The sequence below is a fragment of the Patella vulgata genome, chromosome 1 (genome assembly GCF_932274485.2).
Source record: "Patella vulgata chromosome 1, xgPatVulg1.2, whole genome shotgun sequence".
NCBI lineage: Eukaryota > Metazoa > Mollusca > Gastropoda > Patellidae > Patella > Patella vulgata.
In genome coordinates this window covers 69,228,678-69,256,439 of record NC_065879.2, presented here as the reverse complement: position 1 = coordinate 69,256,439, position 27,762 = coordinate 69,228,678, and the positions used below count along the sequence as shown (strand labels likewise).

General features: G+C 34.5%; 1 protein-coding gene across 2 annotated transcripts; it reads left to right on the top strand.

Moving 5' to 3' along the window:
• The first annotated feature begins 13 nt into the window (after positions 1–13).
• Positions 14–23,249, top strand: LOC126827369 (uncharacterized protein DDB_G0271670). 2 transcript variants are annotated; one of them, XM_050556672.2, is made up of 3 exons: positions 14–166; positions 12,566–12,892; positions 16,180–23,249. In XM_050556672.2, the coding sequence occupies exons 2-3, from the start codon at positions 12,584–12,586 to the stop codon at positions 17,293–17,295; spliced, it is 1,425 nt and encodes a 474-aa protein (XP_050412629.1). In that variant the 5' UTR covers positions 14–166; positions 12,566–12,583; the 3' UTR covers positions 17,296–23,249. The 2 variants fall into 2 exon arrangements, with proteins under 2 accessions (XP_050412629.1, XP_050412623.1); XM_050556666.2 differs by having other exon boundaries at positions 12,563–12,892.
• Positions 23,250–27,762: the final 4,513 nt, after the last annotated feature.

Here is a 27,762-nt window from a genome sequence, read left to right as displayed (position 1 = left end):
CAGTGCTCTCGAACCGAAGGATGACACTCCTGGTTAATTCAATCATGATTTGTTTGGCGAATGTCAATGTCTTAAGCGTTAGAAATCTTGTTTATGGTGTCCAAGACTATAAATGAGTATTGAAGATACCTGAAAATTAAGTATCAGCTTCCGTTAATAGTTCGAGGTAGGTATTTTGTCCAAGGAAGTGGCAATGCGAACAAACTTTATTTGACTTTATGTGACGGTCTGTCTCGATTAACTTGTCACACATTGCACATGATCACAAAAACAAAACACTGGGTTCATACTACTACAATGTGTTCAAAGTCAAAGAGTGACAAATTTCAAAGTATAGTCCACTAACTCTGAAATTAATTAATGGAAGTTGTTGAAAGTCAGTAGAATTCTTCGGTACCGGTAGCATGATTTACCCAAATCCACCATTATTTCAACTTTATTTAAATTTAAGACAATAATTTATATCGAGAAATGAAATGAAATGGGGTTTAACGTCCTACTGTTCTGCTCCGAACTGGGCTAATGAAGACGCGCATACGTCATATGTGCTATGAGGGAAATTTTGCCCGGACAGCGCCACTACGGCCTACTCTTAAATGTACATCGAATTCCAACTGTCAAGGGATCTTTTTATGTCACATGCACGCCAATGTCTACACGGGACCTTGGTTTTTCGTAACACCCGAATGACAAGATAGCTGTCTTTGTCGGGCCCTCTGTCCTGCATCACTGACAAGGGGGAACCCCGACGGAAAATCTGGATGAACTTTCTGGGCCAATGCAGGGATCGAACACCTAACTTCCAGGCTAGCGAGCCAGCGTCTTAGCCACCTTGACCCCGCTATGTCCCTCAAAATACGATTTCCAAGCAAGTTTGGAAGTTGTTACCAAATTCACCATAATTTAACTCATATGGCAATAATAGTCATTTTGAAATTAAAATCTTAGTGATCTTAGTGTTTTTGTGTCAGAATTCCCCCCTCCCCCCTCAAATTTCTGATTTCAAAGCAAGTTTGGAAGTTGTAACCAAGGGACATAATAACTTGTGTATTGCACAAAATTGCTTGTTTTGAAATTGCATTTTAAGAGACATTTGTGAAACAAACGAATGTTACGATTTTGAATTAAAAATGCCAATTTGGCATAAAGAATATTATCAAATATAGATCTAAACGTAAATTATTATTACGGGTATATGAGTTAAAATATTAGTGGATTTGGGTAATTTGTGCTACTGTCTAACCAAGATTCTTGGCGTTTTAGCCTCATGAACATAAAAACAGTGTATATATGTTCGTGGCAGAGTTCACCTCGCATCCAGATTAATCCTGCACATGTGCAAATCTTTGTTTACTTATCTGAGCACATGGATTTGAGCCTGCCCAGGGTATTTAATGAATTACCATGATGTCCTTCCTTGTTTAGTACATGTACATATTTTCACCAATCTTTTATATCCCTTAATCATACATGTAAATAAATATCACATAATAATGCAATTGTATACGATATCACTTGATACAATGTAGGTGGATGTGGGTGTTAAATAAAGCTATTTTGCACACACTGATAATCGGTCTAACCCTACTCGGTATTCACCACACGTTAGTTTCATTCTATGAAATTAGTGACCGTCAGTTTAGTGGTACAAATAGGAGCAAGGCGATACAGAAACAGAAGTATGATTGCACAGTTTGTTATATATTTTAGTAGGAACTGCCCAAATATTTGCCGCGTCACAGCCCAACAGCCCTTTGGACCCACAGGCATACATGTTTCTGAGGATTTTTGTTCACTTAACCAGAATTCAGAAACACGTACATTGCACTTTGATAAAATATTTTAAAATCTGTCTACTGTTTGTTATAAAAATGTCTTTATTTCAACTATGCCAAAATAAATAACACTGACATTAACTTTACGGTAATTACAACAAATATTTTGACATTCTGTCATACGATTAGATGACGTAAATAATACCAAAGATTATGAGAGACGACAGATTCGAAACTAAATCTTATTCTTAGCACACGCTTATTATGCAGTGATTTTGAAAATTTGATAGAGGATAGATCCTACACAGGGCGTCTGACACCCCACTTTTGTCTTTAAAAACATTTAGGAGTAATCAGTTGACAATATGAACACCAGTTTGATACTCTCAGATTACAATCGACCCGCACATACATGTATTGGAGCGTTTCGTACATTTAATGGTTTAATTTGAAAATGGAGAAGCGAGATCTAAGACTTGAATGACCAGTAGGGTGGTTACCATCAATGCACATATCTTGTCAAAACTACAGCTATTGATAACTTTGCTCACAATTAAGTAATTTGAATGGAATTTTCAATATATTCATTTTGCAATATCTATTTTGAGTTATTATAGCGAGAATGGCCAGCTCTTTATCTAAATCTTATGTAATGCTCCTTTAAGTATCAGGTAATTAAATGTAAGGATTTGTTGAATGATATTAATAGGGTTTAAACGTTCTACTTTTCTGCACCGAGCTAATTACGTTCTGCTATGGCCTAATCTCATCGAATTCCAGCTGGCAAGGAATCTTTTGTGTACACCAATATGTAAACGGGACCTCAGATTTATGTCCCATCTGAACTACTATATGTTGTCCCCATGCAGGCCCTCCGTCCTGCTCTACTGACAAGGGGGAATTACGGTGGAAAATCCTAATCTGATGAACTTTCTCAAACAGCGCAGGGATCCTGTCATGGCTCCCCATGACAAAGATTTAGGCTTATGGATCCAATAGTTTTTTATTATGTTGTGTGCTAATTTTTAAGTGAATTAATTTACCGGTATGTTTGACTTCTCCTGAGACTTTGACAGGTTTTTGTGTCAATCAGTTAAAGAGGAAACTCCAAAATTTGTGATACAGATTTTTGAATTTTGATGGGATCTGAATCTTTCATCACCCATTTTAATGGCTATTTTGAGGTCGGCAGCTAGGTAAACTTCAAAATAATACTATAAGGTGTTGTTGTTTTTTTTTCAGATTCCCTTCTGCGAATACTAACTTTATGCATCAATTATGCTTACCTTTTCAACATCTCTACCACCATTCAATTTTGCATGTCAGTACATAATTCATAATTATTGTTTTGTCTGCCACTTTCTGAAATTTATTATACAATTAAAATGTAGTGGGGTTTATTGTCTTGCTTTTCGTCACTAATCAGTGTACTATAAATGAGGGAAAATTTACCCCACATCCGATCTGCAGCCAACTTTTATTTAGATTTCCAGTTTTCAGGAATTTCAACTAGCTGGCAATAATTGTATACATGGGTTCTTGGTTTTCCATCCTAAGAACAGGACTTTCTCTGCCAACACTGGGGTAGATCCCAGAACCAATCTCCTAGTTCGTGTGCCACTCACTGTTACTCCAAGTTGTAGATCCCTTGGCAGTTGGCATTTGATAAAAGAATGGGCCTTAGTATTTACTCTATATATAACACCTGATAGAGATGATGATCAGTAGCAGGTTTACCATGAATTTCGGTGCATTAAGTTTATGTTTTTGGACAATATGTTGTAAATGTGAAGGGTGGCTCAGGGAGTAAGAAGCTGGATCGCTAGCCTGGAGACCTTGAGTTTGCTCCCATTGTTGGCAGAGAAAATTCCTCTTGATTTTCCATCATGGTTTTCCCTTGCCAGTGGCCGACAAAGTCATACAACTTTACGCAGACACTCAACAATAAGATTTTCAGTACATACAACAGCTTGTGAACTCAGAGTTGAGACGTGTTGTCATATAGTTTACTTTTTTTTTTAGACAAAATACATGTCCTTAGTACCGGTAGTGCTTATGACAATATTTCATTTGTATCTTAAATCAAATAGATAAAGGACTAGAACTTGTGTACTGTTCCATGGTCTAAAATCAGGTATGATTAATTACATGTTTACTTGTACAGCTGAATCATATCCATCTTGACCTATATTTATTGAATAATAATAAAATTGGGTTAGAATTTACATTAGGTCAATGATTCTGTTTGTTATACATGTTTGTAGGTCTATTTGGTTGATATACATATGTGTGATAATGTATATGTGTGATAGATTGTATCAGAGTAAATTATGCTTGAATAGCCTCCATAACTGTTTTCAAAATTTTTAAAGAAAAGTAGTTAATTGTGAGAATGTTTTGACTGAGATAAAAATTACAGTTTCATAAAGATTTGATCTACATTGTATTCTGTGGGAATCATTCAAAAATTTGAACCAAATTGGATAAAGCTTTGCCCTATTTATTCTTGTCAACCAAATTATTTATTGCCCTTATTTTTCAATTTTAGTAAACCATCAGACATCGAGAATTATTTAAGCTACCCGGTAATATACATGTACACAGTGGTGTTGCTGTACATGTATAAAGATGTGTTTGATTTTGCTGGTTACAAAAGTCTATACTTAATGCCTTCATTTGTAGCTAAATCTCTATTCTTTGGCACCTAGAAATTGACACAAATGGTTCTCAACGCATATAATAATTTAATTTGTTTCTGTTTTTACTATAATTTCTAATCAGTCCAAATTCCAGTCTTCACCCGTAGTATTCTCGTGTGGGATATGCTTAGCCTCGTTCATTCAGTCGCTTCATTACAAATGGTGCTGGGAAGTACTCAGACGCATGTTTTGTGTACCAATTTTAAAATTTTAATTTTGTCTTCAATATTGGATATCAGAAGCCCATCTTTTCACGTTAAGATAACAACATCAATGTTGACTTAAATTGAACATAAGTAGTGTTTGCATTGTCGAAGACTGTCGATGATATTGAGTTAGAGCAGTGATTCTCAACCAGATCTTCCTAAGTGTGCCGTGAAAATTTCAAAGGCACTCTAAGAAAATATGAAAAACCATGTGAAGAGTCCAGGGGAAGAACGATCTAATAGTAAGTGCAGGAGGACCGCACTACACGTAAAACAAAATTTTTTTTCTTTTTGCATAAAAGGCAAAACAGAATTTTGGACGAAAATGTTTGACACGAACAGAACAACGAGTGGGTTTAATTACAACTTTAAAATGATGTTTAAAACGAATCATAATTACCAATACAATTGACTTCAACTTTTCAGGCAAATTAAGTAAAATAAAGGGTACGATGGACGTATTTGTCCGAAAGGTCATTTCAGAAGGCCCTTGGTTCGATGTGACTCCGATCGTTTTAACCTGAAATAGATTGTTCCACAGAAAGCTTATACAATTTGCTACCAGATGGCGCAATTAACTGGGGTTCATTGAAAAAGTGACTTAGATCGTTCTTCCCCGGGGCTCTTCATGTGATTCCAATTGAGTATTTTTCATTATTTAGCCAGGTGTACCACTATTTTTTCATGCGTTCCAATGTGTGCCGTTGGCAAAAAAAAAAGGTTTAGAATCACTGAGTTAGAAACTTGCCTCCTTAAACGATATTTTTCATGTTCACATGAATTGTCTATGGGGTGATAAAGTAGGCCTCTATTGAACTACTTCCCTGTTTACATGTACAGTTCTTTATATAATACGATGGGCATGTTCATTAGCGTATTAGGAAGATATCCATTTGATTTTCAATAATTTCAGATTTATCTTTCCAGTCAAAATTCTTTGGCACTTTATTTAATGCTTGTGAAAGAACGTGACAATGTTCGCTATTGTATTTTTAAGATTTTGGAGGAATTGTTCATTTAGGAACACCATTGGAGTTCAGGATTTTTTTTATCTCAAATAGAATTAATAGAATTCGTTAATATTTGCTGAGATTGCTAATTGTGCAATAAGAAATTCTCTAATTAGTTTCTGAATGTGTTTTGCAGAGTTAGTATGTTGTTCACTTTCAAGCCTGTGAACAAATTTCTCTATGGATTTTATCAAAATTTAGTTGGACTGTTAAAAGGTGTTTAAGGAAGAATCCTATTGAATTGAGAATATTTTACTAGGTTTGCATAAGGGAATCAATATAAAGTTAAAGCTTTGGTGGCTTGTAAAGTAATTGATTGAATGATCATCTCTACTCGATCATGGGGTGTTTGCTCCCACTGCTAAAGATCCCGAAATGACCGAGTTTGTGCCAAGTGGAAGTTAAACCCCATCTCTCTCTCTCTCTCTCTCTCTCTCTCTCTCTCCTCAATCATACAAATTTATTGCTCGGTCATAATTTGAGAAATATTGAGACTTTTGCGTTAAAAGTGGCAGATGTTTGTGTAGTAAGTTATAATATGACGTTATCTAGAGAAATCACTACACACTACACAAATAGCCTATAGTAATCTATATATGTGAAAAAAATATCCACAAGCTATTTAAGGTTGTTCGTTAATAATAAATGTGACATTTTAACGTCATTAACTATTTGTTACAAATAAAGTTGATGTCATTTTGACTCTCTCTTACGATATTATTCTTAGTGTTTTCCCTGCGGGGGTTTCCAAATGCGAAACCATTCATAGTTATAGAAGATATGACGATTAATGACCTTGAGAATCAATTTGCTCATAGCCAGAAACCGGAGTTAAGTTTAACTGTGTAGGAATGAAAATCTGTTGCGTAATGAACAATTTTGTTATTTTTTAATTCAATTATTCTGTACCAGAGATGATAATGTGATTTCTTTGAAAACATGTTGTGGGTTTGTTGTTTAAAGCAAATGTCCAAACAGAATAGTTTTTTATTCTATACTCAAACCTATTTTGACCATACATGTGGCAAATAGCAATGGTTTTTAATGCTGTTGCTTTAGCCAAGGATAGTTTGTTGATTTTCCATAGTGTAGGTGACTGTACACTGAAACACATGTTGAAACAGATTATTGTCAGCTGTGTTTGTGCCGACTGATCATCCCCTAGATTGATAAAACTATCTAGATTTTAATACTGTAGTAACAGTAAATAATTGCTGGCATTGACTTATCTGATGAAAGATTAATTTCTCTGAGATATTGTCATTGTGGCCATTGTGCAGCAAACAATAAGTCTTTATTGCAAAAGTATGTATTAAATTATTTGGCTGTTATTAAATAAATCTTTATCTCTAATGGTAGTAGAATTTATCTGCTGTCTGTAATTAATAAGTTTATTACAAAGTTATTTGGTTACTATCATTTTGAATAATAATTGTTGATTCGGATATTTTACATTTGATTATCGATTATCAACCTAGAGATCAATATTGGCTAGCAGCTGTAGAACCAACATGTTTAACTCGAAATCATGTAATGGAGGAGATAACTCTGCTTTATTCATGTTTTTCTGTGTTGTAGTCTGAACTATGGTAATTGTATCTTTTAATGTGGCAATAGGTCTATGCAAATCAGAATAATTTGTTGTCATTAATTAGCTTGAATTAATCATACTAATTGTTGAATATGTATATCCATTAAGGCATTCTAAGGCTACTGAACTTGCAATATTCTTTGCCAGCCAATATAAGAGCTAGAGTTTTTATACGCCCACATTGATTTTCAATGCTTTCTGATAATTACTCAGTTTGGAGCAGAACAGTAGGATGTTAAACCCCATTTCATTTTCCAATAATTACTGCCTAAGTTATGGTCCTTCATCACTTTGAAATATCACTAGAGGCTAAAGTTAATATCTTATTAATGTTAAAGTTATCCAAAGTGTTTAAAGCTTCAATTTCATATTTTTAAGTTATATTTTTAAAATTTATTAAAATAAAGCCTAAAAATAGATGGTATCTATAAACAGTCCTACCTTGTTATAGAATAATCCTATAAATCCTATAATTCACTTTTGCTAGTTGAGAAATTCGCAAAATATTATTTTCAACTTTAAATTCAAACGTTTGAAGATAGCTATTCCATGGGGGGGGGGGGGGATAGAAAAACAAGGGAGGTAATTGTGTTATTATTTCCGGGGTCAAAGGATTTTTAAGAGGGAGAATGATACCTATGATGGTATAATAGTGAGTTGACAACCTATTGAGCAGAAGACATGGAAATAATTATGTTTTGACTTTCTTAGAAAATATGAAATTATCGCTTTAAGTTCATGGGACGAAGAAGCTTATTAATTTTCAACGATTTCTGATATTACTACCAGAGTTATGGCCCTTGATCACTCTGAAAAATCTTGTGGATACTCTAGAGACCAAAGTTATCATCCGATTGATTTTAAATTTATACACAGTGTTTACGGTCATGAGATGTTGACACCTATTTATTTATAACAATTTCCAATAATTACTGCCAGAGTTATGGAAATGGATCATTTCGAAAAGTCTTGCAGATGCTCTACAGGCCAAAGTGATCATTTGATTGACTTTAAATCTATAGTCAGAGTTTTAGGTCTTGAGACAAACAAGCATACATTGATTTTCAATGATTTTTAATAACTCAGTCAGCTAAATCCATGAAATTAATTTTTTTTTAATACAAAACATTAGCATGGGACAGAACTAGAAGCCAAACTATTTCTAATGATTTTCTGATAATTATTTAATGAGTTGTTACTCTTAATCAGATTTTAGTGTATTATAAATGTTTCATTACCGACCAAAAAAAAAAAAAAATATGCGACAACTCTGGTTGACTTCCCGGACGTCTTAGCTGCATATGTTTCATTGTCTGGCAACCTATCGTTGTACATTATATTTGAGAAATGTGGAAGTTTGTAAGATTTCATAAGTTTGAAGATGGACAATAATATAGTATGTATCAACTCCATGCAAAGACTGGATGTTGTTGGTTTTTAGAAATTATAAACAGTATCGCTATTCTTTGGCACCTAGAAATGGACACGAATGGGGCGCTGTTTTTACTGTAATTTCAATGTTCAGCAAAATACTCAAATAGTCTGAATTGAATGGGAGTATTTGACATGGGATATGCTTAGCCTCGTTATTGAGTCACTTCATACACCTGGTGCTCGATTTTTGTTCCAATATTAAAATTTTCATTTTGTCTTAAATATTGGATATCAGAATCCCAACTTTTCACAGTAAGAATAGTAAGATAACAACATCATTGTTGATTTAAATTGACCAATAAGTGGTGTTTGCAATGTCGAAGACTGTGGATGATATTGAGTTAGACATGCCTCCTATGAATTGTCTATGGGGTCATAAAGTAGGACTCTATTGAACATACATTATGCAAGAGCTAAATCTGTCTATTGCAGGTCTTTCTTTAGGCCTGAAATGTTATCTAAATTATTAATTAGACATTAATTAACCTATCCAGACCATAATCAACTGAAATTTTCAGCAAATTGCCTTTACATTATCTAGTTTTTATACGCCCACATTGAAATGTGGTCGTATATTGTTGTCGCCCCGTCCGTCCATCCGTCCGGCATCCACAATTGCTTGTGGATGCTCTAGAGGCTAAAGTTAATATCTGATTGACTTTAAATTTATACAGTGTTTAAGGTCATGAGACGAAGAAGCCTATTGATTTTCAGCGATTTCCGATAATTACTGCCAGAGTTATGGCCCTTGATCACTTCAAAAAATCTTGTGAACGCTCTAGAGGTCAAAGTTAATATCCGATTGACTTTAAATTTATACACAGTGTTTAAGGTCATGAGACGAAGAAGCCTATTGATTTTCAACGATTTTCGATAGCTACTGCATGAGTTATGGCCCTTGTTCACTTTGAAAAATCTGGTGGACGCTCTAGAGGCTAAAGTTAATATCCGATTGACTTTAAATTTATACACAGTGTTTAAGGTCATGAGACGAAGAAGCCTATTGTTTTTCAGCGATTTCCGATAATTACTGCCAGAGTCATGGCCCTTGATCACTTTGAAAAATCTTATAGACGCTCTGATGCGACAACTCTTGTTGACTGTCCGGATGATATAGCTGCTGTGGGCATATGTTTCGCTGCCTGGCAACCTATCTTTAACTATTATAGTGAGAACTGCCAACTCGTTATCGAATCTCCCATAATGTATCTTTGAACTACTTCCATGTTTACATGTACAATTCACTTTATGAGTTCTAACTTCTTGATATAATTCATTAGGGTATTAGGAAGATCCTTATTGAATTTCAAAATTATCAGATTTATGTAGATGATATTAAGTTAAAGACTTGACTCCTTTAAATGGTAAAAATAATCTATTGATAAAAGCTAATGAAGTGTTTAACACATTTGACACAAACCATTTAATTTATTCTATACATTCTCTGGGTCCTCCGGTTTCCTCCCACTGCTAAAGACCCCTACGCGCAAGCGAATTATTGAAATAAAATTAAACCATATGTTAGTCTCGAAATGACCTAGTTTGTGTCGAGTGGACGTTAAACCCCATTTCTCTCTCTTGTACAATTTACCCTATAAACTTGTATGAAAAAAAATATTTGAAATTTCTGTTTTGATGTTTTTTTAAATGCTATAGTGTGAAATTTTCATATTGTAACAAAATCATAGTGCTTGTAACATCATTCGTCAGAGACTTAAATTACAGTACTAGAGTTTAATCTTTGATTTAATGCACAATTTCATATCCTTTATTTACAACACTGTTGATTAGTGCTTGCTAGTTTTACGTCTGCAAATGACATCAATGAAAGTGACCCGGGTTCAAATGTCCAATAGGTGGGTCGATTACTCTTTCTGATGATTACACTGATTTTTGGAATGTAAATGTATGTGAATATATATATGAGTAACCTCGTCATAATAGACAAGTAGTTGTTTAATTTCCGTAATGATATGACCTTCTTACCCTTTTAGTAACCTTGTATCCTTGAAGTTGATACAGCAAATTTCCTGAATCGTAAGTTCAAAGTGTCACATATTAGTGATTTGCGCAATTTAGGTTTATGTTATTACGTGTATAGAAAATAAATGTTAATAAGTGCGAAGTTGAGGTACAGTATTGTTACCAATATCAAATCTATGGAGTTCATTAACACTATATTTTTGTCATTTGAGACTAACATTTGCAATGCTAGTGGGGGGGGGGGGATTTATTTCAATAATGTCTTTGTTCACAGAATATGTTCTTTCGAATTAAGGAGGGAACCAGTGTATTACTAGAGAAATCCCACTAGGTCAGGCAGGCAATACTACTCCTTGTTATGTACAAATCTTTGGCTTATGATCTTTAGACCATTCGCCCCTACTCCTTGAATTAGACAAGATTAAATTTGAGCAATTTGTCAAATTTTGGATCCTCCATGTGTCAGATCAAAAGGCATTTGGGCAGTGAGTTAGTGCTGGCACGATATATAGTTGAATCAATGTGTTCACCTTCTCATGATACACGTATAGAATCGTGTTTGAAGCCATGGGAATGTCCAGGGCTGGCATGTCTACACATGCTATTGCCAGACACTTCAATTGTCATCAGTCCACTATTGTAAGGTTGGTGGAACGTGTTCGAGTTACTGGATCAACACGTGACCGTCAACGTCCTGGTTCACAACGCGTTACAACCCAGGCTCAAGGCCGCTACATCCGGGTCACTCATCTGCGTGACAGATTCCGCCCAGCGACTCGAACAGGTGCAGCAGTCGTCGGAAGACAAGGACCAGTAAGTGCCAACACCGTAAGACGTCGTCTAAGAGAAGTAGAACTCCGTGCACGACGACCTTATGTTGGAGCTATCCTCAGGGATCATCACCGTCAGCGGCGTTTGATATGGGCTCAAGGACACCAGACATGGAGAAGAGTAGACTGGCAAAGTGTGGTCTTCAGTGATGAGAGTCGCTTTCATCTTTATCACGCTGATGGCCGTCAACGTGTGTGGAGACGTCTTGGGGAACGTCTTGCAGACTGCTGCGTCTTCAAAATGAATCGATGGGTTGGGGGAAGTGTAATGGTGTGGGGAGGCTTCACATTTCATCACCGGACCGCCCTTCACATTTGCAGGGGTCGCGTTAATGCTGTAGCCTACCGTGATGATGGCCCGTGGAGGACACGCGCGCTACTGACATCTGTGTCGTACTTTTGGTTTTGACCCCTCTGACTTTGTACCCTTGATTACAGATTAAACATCCATAAGTGTACAAATGTGTTGTTATTGATGTGTTCCCATTTGAATATTGTTCACAATAAGAAGCAAAATAAATAAGATATGTTTACAGGATCATTTTGTTATACGAAAAACTAAGTGATGCGTTTTCCATGGCACTCAGTATATAATATAACCGGATTTCAACTGGTTTATATGTGACCTGTCAAAGTGTGCAAGATGGAGAAATGAAATGTCAAGAATGAATGAATAGAAGGGGTACAAAAAATATCCATACCACTCTAAGTTTTACTACAGAAAATCTGTTGTTATGACTGAGTTTTCCTTGGAATTTGAGAAATAAATGTGGGATGTTTTACAGTTTATTTATCAATATCGTCACAAGTTTAATTCACAAACCAGTTAAAAGCCACTAGTACAGGACTAGTCAGCTAAATAGATCACTAGCCCGTAAGTTATTTTTGGTAGCCCCGGGCGTCTGGCTAGTGGATTTTTACAACCTGAATCTATATCATTTTCTGGAACTAACATGGTTAATCTAATCCTTATTTTTAGGTACTTCTAATCGGTTCTTCTAATCTAAAAATAAATTTTCTTTTATTCTTTTCAGAAGGTTCTGTATGAAGTCCACATGGATAATGAACTGAAAGACGAATTGTGTTGTCCCATTTGTACGGATCTTTTTGACAGTCCACTACGTTTGCCATGTGGTCATTCGTACTGTCGGAATTGTTTGAAGGCTATGGTGAGACATCCGGAGCCCAGGACACGACTTCAAAGACTTTATGAGGATGAGGAACAAATTGTTTTGAGTTGCCCAGAATGTCGGCGAGGATTCATCATGAACGAGCAGGGTGTAGATAGATTCCAGTCTGATTTCAAGTTGGCCAAATTAGTAGAGTTGTATAAAAGATTAGAAGTGACATCTTTAACTGATAGTGTAAGTTTAGATAATTACCAAGAATTTTAGGTGAACTTGTAAGTTGTTAATTGTGGTGTGCTTCTCCTGTACTACATGTATTAGTACTTAGACCCAAAATACCATGGTTGTTTTGTGTAGACCTTTCTTCTTTTCTGTTTAAAAGCTATATTAAATACACTTGACATGTAGTTTATCTAGATTCTCCTTTACAATTTTGATTAGGACCCAACCCGATTAAGATTTAGTAGCCCGCTGTGGACATGGTGCAGGTACTATGAAGCCCCCAGCACAGTGGTTATTTTTACCATAGTAAATTTACTATTTATTATATACAGCCCCTTTTTATACGCCCACATTGAAATGTGGACGTATATTGCCGTTGCCCCCGTCCGGTCGTCGGTCTGTCCATCCGTCGTCCACAATTTCTTCTGAACGCTCTAACGCCAAAAGTTATCATCCAATTGTTTTAAAATTGATATATGTTGTTTACATTAGTGAGATGAAGAAGCCTATTTAATTTCAATAATTTCCGGTTATTACGTCTAGAGTTAGGGCCCTTGTTTCACTTTGTTGAACCTTGTGAACGCTCTAATGCCAAAAGTTAACATACGATCTTTGTGAAATTTATATGCAATATTTAAGTTAGTGAAACGAAGAAGCCTATTGAATTTCAACAATTTCTGTTTATTACGTCTAGAGTTATGGCCCTTGTTTCACTTTATTGAACCTTGTGAACGCTCTAACGCCAAAAGTTATCATCCGATCTTTCTGAAATTTATATGCCTTATTTAGATTACTGAAACGAAGAAGCCTATTGAATTTCGGTAATTTCCGTTTATTACGTCTAGAGTTATGGCCCTTGTTTCACTTTATTGATCCTTATGAATGCTCTCACGTCAAAAGTTATCATCCGATCTTTCTGAAATTTACATGCATTATATAGATTGCTGAAACAAAGAAGCCTATTGAATTTCAGCAATTCCCGTTTATTACGTCTAGAGTTATGGCCCTTGTTTTACTTTATTGATCCTTGTGAACGCTCTAACATCAAAAGTTATCATCCGATCTTTCTGAAATTTATATGCATTATTTAGGTTACTGAAACGAAGAAGCCTTTTGAATTTCAGCAATTTCCGTTTATTACATCTAGAGTTATGGCCCTTGTTTTACTTTATTGATCCTTGTGAACGCTCTAACAACAAAAGTTATCATTCGATCTTTCTGAAAATTGTATACATTATTTAAATTAGTGAGACAAAGAATCCTATTGAATTTCAGCAATTTCTGTTTATTACGTCTAGAGTTATGGCCCTTGTTTCTCTTTATTGAACCTTGTGAACGCTCTAATTCCAAAATTTATCATCCGATCTTTCTGAAATTTACATGCATTATTTAAATTAGTGAAACGAAGAAGCCTATTGAATTTCAGCAATTTCCATTGATTACGTCTAGAGTTATGGCCCTTGTTTCACTTTATTAAACCTTGTGAACGCTCCAACGCCATAAGTTATCATTCGATCTTTGTGAAATTTATATGCATTATTTAGATTAGTGAAACGGAGAAGCCTATTGAATTTCAGCAATTTCCGTTTATTACGTCTAGAGTTATGGCCCTTGTTTCACTTTATTGATCCTTGTGAACGCTCTAACGCAAAAAGTTATCACCCGATCTTTGTGAAATTTATATGCATGAATTAAATTAGTGAAACGAAAAAGCCTATTAAATTTCAGCAATTTACAATATATACTTCTAGAGTTATTACCCTTGTTTCACTTTGTTAAACCATGTTAATGATCGATTGATGATAGTTATCATCCGATATGTAGGAAATTTATATGCATCATTTAAATTTGTGAAACAGGTCTATTGAATTTCAGCAATTTCCAACAATAATTTCTAGAGTTATGGCAATTGTGAAGGTTTGAATGACAAAAGTGATCATGTGATCTGTATGAAATTTATATGCATTATTTAAATTAGTAAAACGAAAAAGCCTGTCAAATATCAACAATTTCTGTAGATTACTTCCAGAGTTGAGACCCTTGTTACAGTTTGTAGAACCTTGTAAACCCTCAAACGACAAAATTTATAATCTGATCTGTATGGAACTGTCTTGTAAAGACCCCCAATTACCTACAAAGGAATAAATATGCGACAACCCTTGACGACCGCTCGGACGATTTAGCTGCTGTGGGCGTATGTTTTGTTGCCTGGCAACCTATCTTTAAATAAATGATTCATAGTAGGTGTTAACATACATGCAGGCTACGCCAGTTGCCCAATCCTATTCAGATATGCATCATTTAAATTTGTGAAACAGGTCTATTGAATTTCAGCAATTTCCAACAATAATTTCTAGAGTTATGGCAATTGTGAAGGTTTGAATGACAAAAGTGATCATGTGATCTGTATGAAATTTATATGCATTATTTAAATTAGTAAAACGAAAAAGCCTGTCAAATATCAACAATTTCTGTAGATTACTTCCAGAGTTGAGACCCTTGTTACAGTTTGTAGAACCTTGTAAACCCTCAAACGACAAAATTTATAATCTGATCTGTATGGAACTGTCTTGTAAAGACCCCCAATTACCTACAAAGGAATAAATATGCGACAACCCTTGACGACCGCTCGGACGATTTAGCTGCTGTGGGCGTATGTTTTGTTGCCTGGCAACCTATCTTTAAATAAATGATTCATAGTAGGTGTTAACATACATGCAGGCTACGCCAGTTGCCCAATCCTATTCAGATATCCTGAATCAGATATTGTTTATAAAAACTTAATACTTACATTTTGATTCAGCATTAAAACAAACTGAAATGAGATCCTTATTTCAATTAGTTTTCAATCTGCATAAAAACTTGTCAATTTAATTTGATGTTCAATAATTCAATAATTTAACACTTGAGCAAAATTAATACCATTGAATTCAAGCTAATGCTACTACACTAAGATACCAGAATCATCTACATATGCTACTGTCAAGCTCACTCACATGTGTATGGATTCAATCATTGAACTTGAATGCAATCGCCTGCACTGCCACTCTGTGGATGATCTCTTGCGTAGTTCCAAGAAGCAAGCAGAGCAGGATGACTTTGCCTTGAAACGAATGCATCAATATTTTAGTACAATTTTACCTCATTTATTAGCAAAGTTTAAATAACCCACAAAAAGATCCAAGTCTACTAGCGCAGGTGGTCAAATTGGATAGTTCTTTTGATAAACGAACATGATCCCGGTTTTTGTGGGGTTTTATTTTATCATGTATTCAAAATATGTTTTGGTACTTCTGTTGCAGGAATCAGAGACTGCTGATGTTACAAGTAACAATGATGAAGACATATCAAATCGAAATTCTGTTTTATCAGTTGCTTCAACTGTTTCTGAAACCAGGCCATCTATGCAGTCAACAGAAGTCTGTGAAGTGTTAAGTAATGTTCCCACAGAACTTTGTGCTGATACTCTGGTAAAACAAGTAGAGACAGACATGCCTGTGGAGGAACACTCTTTTGATGCAAGAGAAGATTGTGGTGGTGCTTGCGGTGGTGCTTCTTTGGGATCAGTTTCACTTCCTTCAGTTTCTGCTACAGCAACAGTTAGCGATACTATTCCGGAATTCCATGACAACTATTTCTCCAGAGTGATTAATGGAGAAAGTGGGGAAGTAGAATCCTGTCAAGCTGTAGAAACGGGGGAAGTGGAAATATGTAGTAGTCGAGATAATGGACCTTGCCAAACTTTCAGGCAAAGCTTAGATCTAGAGAGGAGGGAAGAAGTTCCTCCAGTGCAACTCTTTAGTGGACCGTATGATAACTTAGGTGCAAGTGCTACATCTTCCCAGGGTGAACAAATTTCAAGACATAGAAGTGCAAGTCCAAAATTTTCAAGTGGTAATTATGACAATGTAATTGATACTGCTGAAGTAAATAAAATCGTTGCATCATCGAGTGACATCTCTCAAATAAGTGCCTTAAACAACCCAGTTCTTGCAGGATCAACCAATCAGATCAGAAGAAACAATGAATCCAGCCAATCACTGACTTCTTCAAATTCAAGGTCAAGCAAATCGACCAATGAAACACAGGATGGTAGCAGAAAGCAGTCAGGAGCCGTTTCATTGGGTTGTAGTTCGCGGCAAACCAATTCGAGTGATGATTCAAAACATAAAGAAAGTGATTCTTCAGATGACGAAGACGATTCAAGGATGACGTCTTCTGTTGTTGTAAAACCGGCTAGACGTAAACGCAAGAAGAAGAAGAAAAATCGTGTAGCATCTTTTTTCTCCTCCCTACTGTTTTCTTCATCCTCTTCATCTGACGAGAGTCTCAATTCTGAAGAAGAACGAAAAAGACTTGAGAAGAAAAGGGAGTCCACTCTGTATATGTTTTATTCTTCTTCTTCAACATCAGACTGAATCGTGCATATCATATTGATTATTTGTGCAAGAAAATTGATAATGACTTCATCCCTGTTCTAGATCTTTATACCCTCTGTGGATTTGGGTTATGTGTGGTTTATAAAAGAGTTCATAATCAGGTTCTTGCACATTTCTCTGTTCCTTGAACAGAATATAAAGCATTGAATAGGCATTAACTAACTCTTGAGGAAAAGACTCATGTATGTGTTAGATGACACTAGATGCTTAGAGAATCTGAAATAGAAAATTGTTTAATAGCTGTTGAAAATCTTCAAGTGATGATTATTTTGAATACATAGGGGATCTAATAATGATGATAATAATATTACCAATGTTTTCAGATACTTGATGCGGTAAACATTCTCTATAAAATTGAAGTAATCATCTCCTTTAAAATGGTGTCAGTTATACCCTTAAAATGGTGTCAGTTATACCCTTTAAAATGGTGTTAGTTATACCCTTTCAAATAGTGTTAGTTATACCCTTTAAATTGGTGTCATTCATACCCTTTAAAATGTTGTCAGTTATACTCTTTAAAATGGTGTCAGTTATACCCTTTATATGGTGTCATTTAGATCCTTCAAAAAATAAATTAAAGAGGCTTTTCATTAACCATAGAAAATCCAAACACTGGAGTACTTAGGGTTTCACAGTTTGCATGAATTTTTCTGTAATTGTATTTAAAACAGACATATCTCAGCAGCAGTGCAATTGTTTACATTATGTAGGCCTGCAAAGATCAACTGACGTCCAAAGGCCAAATGACCTCTAAAGAATCAAAGCACTAATGATTCTTAAATATACTCCCATGAATTTTGCATGTTTCAGTTTTCTCTTGAAATCATACTACAATATGTCTTTCCATGGATACTACTCCATTGTCCTCTTGATTATTTATTAATACATTTATGATTTCATTGTACCTCAGTATATCATATGTACATCATATTTGTCCCCCGCCTTTCGGAGAAAGCAGGGGACTATTAAAATGGGTTCGTCCGTCTGTCTGTCTGTCACACTTTTTGGGACACAATAACTCTCCTTCTAATTGAGCTAGAATGTTCAAACTTGGTGTAGGTGTTTATTAGGTCAATGCCTTGATGGAGTTCGAAGCTTTGGGACATGATAACTTTTGATCTAATTAAGTGACTCTGAGAGTGATGAAACTTGATGTATAGTTTCATTACATGAATACCTTGACTAAGTTTGATATTGAGTATTTTCTGCTCAGGGTAAGCAGAGCGATAAGCAATTTGATTGGCCAAGACTTTGGAACACAATTACTCTCCTTCGAATTGAGGTAGAATGTTCAAACATGGTGTAGGTGTTTATTAGGCCAATGCCTTGATGGTGTTCGAAGATGAGCTTTTTCTGTGTGGGGTAAGCAGAGATAAGCAATTTGATTGGTTGATTCTTTGGGACACGATAACTTTAGTTCTAATTTAGTGAGAGTGATGAAACTTGGTGTATTGTTTCATTACATCAATACCTTGACAAAGTTCGACAATGAGCATTTTCTGCTAAGGTTAAGCAGAGCGATAAGCAATTGATTAGTCGAGAATTTGGAACACAATAACTCTCATTTTAATTGAGCTAGAATGTTCACATTTGGCGTAGGTGTTTATAAGGTGAATGCCTTGATGGAGTTCGAAGATGAAAATTTTTTTGCTTAGGGTAAGCAGAGATATGCAATTTGATTGGTTGATGCTTTGGGACACGATAACTTTGGTTATAATTAAGTGAGAGTGATGAAACTCTGAGTATAGATTCATTATATCATTACCTTGACTAAGTTCGATGATGAGAATTTTCTGCTTAACCTGAGGAGAGATAAGCAATTTGATTGGTCAAGACTTTGGAACATAACAGCTCTGGTGTTAATTGAGGTAGAATATTTAAACTTGCGTAGATGTTCATTAGGTGAATGTCTTGACTAAGTTCATTGATTAACATTTCGAGCTAAAGCTAAGAGCAGAGCTAAGCAATTACATTGGTCAATGCTTTAGGACAAGATAACTTTGATTCTATCTGATAGAGAGTGATGAAACTTAGTGTGTAGTTTGATTGCTTGAAACTTTTGAAAAAAATAAATGTGCGATTAATTAAAATGTGTCATCTATTTATTTTGGGATTTCGGCGGGGAACATCAGCCTCACTGTTGGCTTGTTTATTATCAAATGTTATGGAATACTATAATCTTTATATAGTTTATTATGAGTATAGATTATTGCTATATTGAAATTTTTATATATGGTTCAAGTATACATTTTTAGGTTGCTTGTGGTTATATTATAGGTTTTATTATAGGTTTTAAGGAGCCTTTTCAGATAAATTATAAGGCATCAAATAGTGTGTGGAAATGATTATCCTAGTCATGTACTAATCTGTCTGCATATATATATACAACTACCTTCATCATTCTGTTTAGTGAAGTGTAGTGACTAGCAACGACCGCGAGTTTTACAACATCTAGCCATTGCTACATTAGTCAGAAATTCCCAAACTTATAGGTCGTTATCTCCCTTTTACCGCAGACACATGAATAATAGCGTTGTCCAATCAGGGGTTGTGGACACTTAAACACACTCAAATAAAACATTGCAACCTCTACGGAAACCTTGATATTGAACGAACCTTAAACTTTGCAACTCGATTATCACAGGTAGACATTTTAACGAACGCACAAGGCTTAGTATTCGTGACATTTTCTATCGAGGCTTCTGATAGGCCCCCTGCTGGGTCAGTAGCCAATTGAAATTAGTGACAAAATATGCAGGGTATTACGTGAAGGGCTTGATAAGATGTATGGATTTAAAGCGAGATCAAGCCTTCTATTGAAGATGAGTGAATAGTAAATTCTACATGAGTAATAATTTAAATGTTTTTGAACAGAGAAAGAAAGAAATGAAATGGGATTTAATATAATGTCTTACTTTTTTGCACTATCTATGCTGTTATGTCAGACCCATTGTGGTTTACTTACAATATAATCAATCAAGTGGCAACTACTTACATATTGGGGGGACCTTAGAGACCCAGAATCCACTTAAATAACAGTACATGTATAAAAAATTCACTTTTTATTCTGTTTCTATGAAACATGTAAATTTGAGCTTTTTGTTGTTTGGATGAAGTAGCTGATGAAATTGTATGTTATATTGGGGTCCAGATATGCACTACCAATCACCATTGACTGGTTTTTCAAACTTTCTCGGAGGATGCCCCCCCCCCACATACCCACCCACCTGCCCTGCCGCTCCACCTGCCCCTCCTCCTGCATCTTCCCGAACCATATGTCCATATGTCCTGTTTCTTTCACTGGAGTTTTATATATTAACATTGTTGTAGATATCAAAGTTATATAAAATGCTGTTATGGAAAACAAGGTGATAAATGACACTGTTACATGAGAGAACACAGTAAATTAGTCTCGTTATCCTACAGATTTGTGTTTCTTGATTTAAAGGGATACTTGTTGACTGAGACAGTGATATACTTGTACATGTATATAATACTAATATTTGGACATGGAAATAAACAAGAATTGTTTATAGAATATAATTATCTGACCACTCTAATTAATATTACATCTTTATTTCTTTCCAGTTTATGTTTAGTTAGGGAGGGGGGAGGGGCAAGTGACTTAACGGGTGCATCAGAGATTATAAGGCCTGTAACAGAATATGCATGTTGTCTATTCTTTTGGGTTTTCTCATGGTAACCTAGCTAGTTTCTTCCCATATATACCATATTATGTTACTTCCAGAATTACCTGTTTATTGTTGAGTGGATATGAAACCCCTCTCTCTCTGCTTCCTAATCAGTGTTATATTCTGTTCAAATCTGGCTTAAACATTGATATTGTTTGATAGAAACAAATTTGTAAGCAACATGATTTTGCATCAACTAGCACATCATCTGTACTTCACTGAATGGCGTAAGCTTGTCATCATTGGCCCAACCTGTGCAGAAAAGTAGGATGTTAAACTCTGTTTCATTTATGTCAAAGATATGCTCAGTAACAACAGGTATCAGGTGTTCTGGAAATAGTAACCATACCCCACATCATGCACAGTGCCTGTCACAGCTTGTAGCTTTAAGGACAGAAGTGGCCAGAGTTGTTTCCAATTTTATGGTTGATAATCGTATCTTTAAATTTTCCCTGGTTGATATATTACCTGTATACATTGTAGAAGATATATCACCAGTATACATTGTCTAAGGCTATCATATCAATACAATACTAAAATAGATGTTGTTTCTATATTCAGACAACCAAGTTATTAATGGAAACAGTGAACCTACACATGTTTTCTTACATTGATGGAAATGGAAGTATATTGTAGACCTATTTTTTTTTTAATGATAATTAACTGAACTTACAAAATATATTGTGTTTGAATTTGAATTTGTTATTCTGTCTGGTATATTTTGTCAAAATATTATTTAAGATTTGTTTTTCTATTATTCTTAGAATTTTTGTTGAAAAAGATCATAATATTGTTAGTATGGGAGTGTTGTTAACAATTTATTTTGATTATTTTGTTAACAGTTGAAACAATAATAATTGTCCAGTGGATTCATATTTTGATCTCAACCCAACCAACTTACATTAATTTCCCAGCACATTTTAGTTTGTCTCTGTTTAAACTGTAAGGAATATGTGCATTAGGTGCCTGGCTATTTGGTCCAAATCAATATTAGTTGGAGTTAAATTGAACACGATCGGATCATGACTAAAATTGGGTGTCTGGAAATCTTAAGGTGAAATGTATATAATCCTCCCCCCCTCCCTCAAAGTGTCTTAACTTCCAATTATCATCTTCATAATAACCATCTATCATAATTTTAAATCCAAGCACTGTTTCAGTCGCTAGCAATGGTTCTCGGCATCCCCACAACATAATAAAGGAAGAAAAAATCAATAAAATGATATAAACAAGAAGAATTTTATATCATCACATATATTTGAGTAGAAATATAAATCTGAAAATAAAGGGAATGGCAGAATTATTAATGTCTCTGTTTGTCATTTGATGGATGTTTAATCTCCAATAATCTATAATATTGTGAATGTTGGATCTGCTATAGAAATATCAGTCCAAAAATTGCTGTTCTGCTCAGTATTTACAAAGATAGGATGCAAATTTGTCAACATTCTGTGCAGACAATACAAACTGCAGTGTGGATTTAGGTGTGAAAAGCTTGATATTTTCTGAAAAATGCAAATGACAATTAGCGACTTTAATTTACAGGTAATACAGGCCCTAATTCAGAGGAATATTTGCGGCACTTCACACCTATGCACGCCCACCCCCACCCCCTTCACCCGGCTATGCCACTGCACTGACATACTTAAAGCAATGTATAATTGTAAACTTTACATCTGTAGAGTTTATCTTATTGAATATCCCTCCACATTTTGGATAAATTAATTTAAATGTCTAATTTGGAAATGGAATAGTGGATTGATCACAAGATTTTACACACAACCTAATATAAACATTAGTATAAGATTGGGAGCAAAATTTGAGATCATTCCAGCTTTCCAAACCGGAGGTGTGGGTTTGGCTTAGTACACAGTTTGGATCGGTACCTTATATTTTTAGTTGAAAAGAACTTAAGCATGGGATTACATAAAGACAATAAGTAATTGGGATAAATCAATTCTTGGCTGTTATAAAATGGATACAATAAAACAAAGAACCTAACCAAACTGGGTACTGAGTCCACCTGCGACACTTGGATATGTTTGTTACCTTTTTAAAACAAGGACTAGAAAAAGAGGATTCGTATTGCATCTGATGCAATATTCAAGGAACAACTTGCCAATTTAATGATTTATATAGGATAGGATATTATGATATCAAATGCTCAATTATAATATTTTATAAAATAATTTAATAATAGCACTATTTTGTTACATGAATATAAATTATATCTGTACTGTATCTTTTGTCTTTTATTTTGTGTTTAGTCATCTATTTCCTTAAAGGCTCAATACCACTCTTGTAACTGAATAATATGTCCCAATCTTTATTCTGGTCAACAAATTGTACTATTTTACAATATTCCAATTAATTGATGATACAAATTTCATCTTAACACACCTAATTTAAAAAATTGGAAAAATTCAACTAAATGATTTGAAAAGCCTGACGTAAAGCTTTTCAAATGTGACTTGGATTTAAAAATATTTTTGAACCCTCTGGACAAGTAAAATAGGATTTAATGGATAATTTACACAACAGGTAGGACACTAACACATCTAATACTTAGAATAAGGCTATTTTTTATTTTCTGGAGCTGTCAAGCCAGCAAGAGTGTTATTGTCCCTTTAACAACTGTTAGTATAGCTCCTGACCAGGTTATGGAAATCCAGCATAGACAGAAAAAAAAACCAAACTATTTTTGAGCACAAATTTGAGATTAGTTGGAGAAAAATATGATTTTTTGACACAAAATGAAATGAAATGGGGTTTAATGTCCTACATTGTACTTTTCTGCAGTAACCAGTGAAAACGGACATACAGTAATATTATGCAGTATGCTACCAGAGATATTTGGCTGGGACAGCAGTAACTCCATTCTCCACCTGTTCTTTATCAGATTCCAATTGTCAACATTCTATTTTGTGCATACATGGGACATTAGTTTTTTGTACCATCTGAACAACTAGACATTTTTCTGTGCCTGGCCTTCAATCCAGCATCCGCTGACAAGAGGTAACCAGGCTAGAAAATCCTGTGGAAATGTTCTTGGCCAACACCTGAATCAAACCAGGGATGCTATGAGGGAAATTTTACCCAGACAGCTAAGTTTCTGTCTATCATTATCGAATCTAAGCTGTCAATGATTTCATTATGTGCCTACCAACGTAGCCCTTTCCCCTCCTTAAGTCTAGCATCCAATGAGGAGGGAAAATCAGGATGGAAAATCTTTTCCCTGCCATCACCTTATAAACCTGGAACCAGAAGCCTGTGGAGAGGAGCGGGGCATCCAATCATTGATGTTAGTATAGGGAGTGACAGTCAGAAAACATAAAGTTGAATCATAACCTTTGTTTTATTTCAATGAAGGATATACACTTGTAATATAAATTGTACATTCTTTAATGTTTGAATGAAAAATAAAAACCCAGCCCTAAAATTGAATATGGTATGTCAAATATTTTAAAAGGCTTGCAAGGCTAAATATTAGGAAAATATGCAAATAAATGCTTTCAAATTCAAAATATAATAACTATACAATCATTAAAAATAATTGGTTTTAAATTGAATGATGATATATAATGAAACTATAAGAATGATATTTAACACTGAAAATTTAATGCACGACATAACTCATACAAAACAACTGAACAAACCTATCCCGATACATAATAATGAATTAATCTACCTTATACAACAAAATAAAAAACAAAAAACCTACCACATATACAAAACACATTCTACATAACAACACATATTATGCTAGAATAAACACAGATAGGATTGCCAGGCGCCATGAAATAATCTACCTTATACAACAAAATAAAAAACAAAAAACCTACCACATATACAAAACACATTCTACATAACAACACATATTATGCTAGAATAAACACAGATAGGATTGCCAGGCGCCGGAACATACGCCCACAGCAGCTAAGTAGTCTGGCAGTCAACAAAGGTTGTTGCATATTTTTTCTTTTGTCAGTAATAATGAAAACATTTACAACGCTTGGAAATCTGAATCTGATTACGAATAACAACCCATTATCAGAAATCATTGAAATTTGGTTCAATTGTTTGTCTCCTGACCTTAAACACTGTGTATAAATTTATATTCGTTGCTTCAATCCACTCTCACATATGTGGAATCAAATTAACCAGCATGACCCAGTGCATGATTAAGGCTATCAAATTTGGGCCCTGGTACAAATCTTGTGAATTGATGGTATATTCAAACTAATTACATGTATCTATCAGAAGTTTGCTTCAAATCTCTCTCAAAAGATTTCAATTGGTTGAAAACTACCCCATGCCGAATATCTATTTTATCCATTAGGTCAACGCTCCTTACGTTTTAGGTCACTTGAGGAGACAGGTTGCCTTACAGGGATATCCTCACATTTCTAGTAAGATTGGGTATCTCTCTTACTTTCCATGATATACCAAAACTGTCATACTTTTAGTGGAAATAACTACCAGTAACGATAAATAATTTTGTGGAAATGTATCTTTTAAGTTTTATTAAATGCTATTGATAAGCTAACCAATTATATATATTGAGAAATACAAAGTTTTACCAAATTTTATCAATAAGGTTAACAATTATATATTCAGGGATACAAAGTTTTACTAAATGTTATCATATAAGGTAACCAATTATATATAGCCTACACAATGTTTGATAACAATTCCAGTATGTATTTGGGTTAGATATTTAATGATATAATAAAGTTTGACTCAAATGCTATTACGACCATCACCAAATAAATGATTCTAACATAATTTTCAATCCAGATATACATGTATGGGTATTCAACCATGCTATGTATAGTATTATATGTATTTAAATTCAACCAACTAGCTTCTAAAACAACCAAAATATACAAATTAACACTTTGCTATATAAATTATGAATAATTATGCAAATGAGTAAATGAATATTATTAATCAAATCTGATTAATTTATATTAAATTATATAAATATACAAATAATCAAATCTATGGTTAAAAAAAATGCCATTATATTTATCATATTGCCCACTCACATAATTGGCTCTGATGAGGAATAGTAGCAATATGTAATCTTCTAGTAGATTCTTATATCAACATAAACAAAATACTGACAAACTTTGCCAAAAATACTTGCTAAATGTTTAACCCTTTAAACCTTGATTTTCCCATACTTTGATCAGTGTAAAGATCTAGCTTCTCTATGTATTTTTAAAGGGTAAGTCCCAGATATATGTTAGTAAATAAAACTGGTAAATTTATGGTGAAAGACCCTTACAAACCTTTATAGTTCTCCTGTGTACCTATGTTAAGAAATGCTAATTTTGAGTTGGTGTAAGTCCAAAATTCCAAACTGTGTAAGTGTCTGATTAGCCATGTCTATATTATAATTTGGAGGAATTAGGTTATCTATATTGCCACATTCTGGTCTTTTATTTACATTGTTAAACCCACTTGTATTTACACTGTCCAGTGATATTTGGGACTTTCCCTTTAACACCTGCATTTAGCAATTGACATACGTAATACAAAAAACATAATATGGAACACAATTACTATTTTATTTAAAGCGACGTTTCGTTGAGGGTTCTCTCAACGTTTTCAAATTGTGTTTCATATTATGTTTTTTGTATTACCTACATGTATATTAACAAATCAGAGAACTTATATTATGATTAAGACTGGCATGTCAATGAATGATGAGAATAGATATATATTATATATCTCACATAAGTATTCTTATATAACATAAATTATGATATATATGTACATGTATGATGACTTTATAGAACAAAATATTTATCATACATGATTGGGATGATAACCCTTTCCCATGGAAATTCAAGTTCTGGGGCAATATTACAATACGATGCATTTTAGCACAGATATCTTAAACCTAGGACAAAGAGAACAATTATGGTCTTTCAAACCCCAAAAATTTGTAGATGTAAATCATTTGGTAACATGGATTTAGATTTAACCACAAGAACATCTTAAAAGCTTTGATTTTAGTCTTTGTGACTCAATATTAGATATTCCTTGATACATGTGTTTGTCATTGGACATTTTGCTCATTCTAACCCACCTCTCCCTCAAATTGCCATGTATTCTATGCATATGCTGTAGATAATGATGAAAAACTGTAACCTGTTGTTAATTATGAATCACACTCAATCAAGTTTTATTACCCCTTATGATCAGAATTAAACTTGTCTTTGATGTGTACATGGTCAGTTAACTCAGAGAAAGTCCACAATTGAAAATGGGTGTCATTAGACATTTTGTTACATTACGACTAAGGAATAAGGATGGTAAGTTTTGTCGAAAGTGTAAAATAGTGACTTATATTCTGCACGAAACGCATAACTGATGGCTTAACTGATGTTCTGGAGCTTGGTATGGTAGGATATACTGCACTAGTGCAGTTAATGCCATTTTTGGTATAGTACATAAGGGATGATTTTCTTTAGGTATCTTCAGTATCACTTGTCATTTCCTCTTCTGTATCATCTTCAGAACAGGACAATAACTTCTCCCTCAAACCTGTTGATACCTGTCCATTGTCCACCTCTTGACACCATTGACGACACTTAAATACAGAAAAAAGAAAATTGTTACAAAATCTGAAAATATGAGCCCTTTTTTAAGAATATTCTGACACAAAATATCAGATAGCCTGCAATTGAAGTTGTACCTGACATGTTTAACTTCATTTCAGACAAACATTAAAAATAGCAATAAA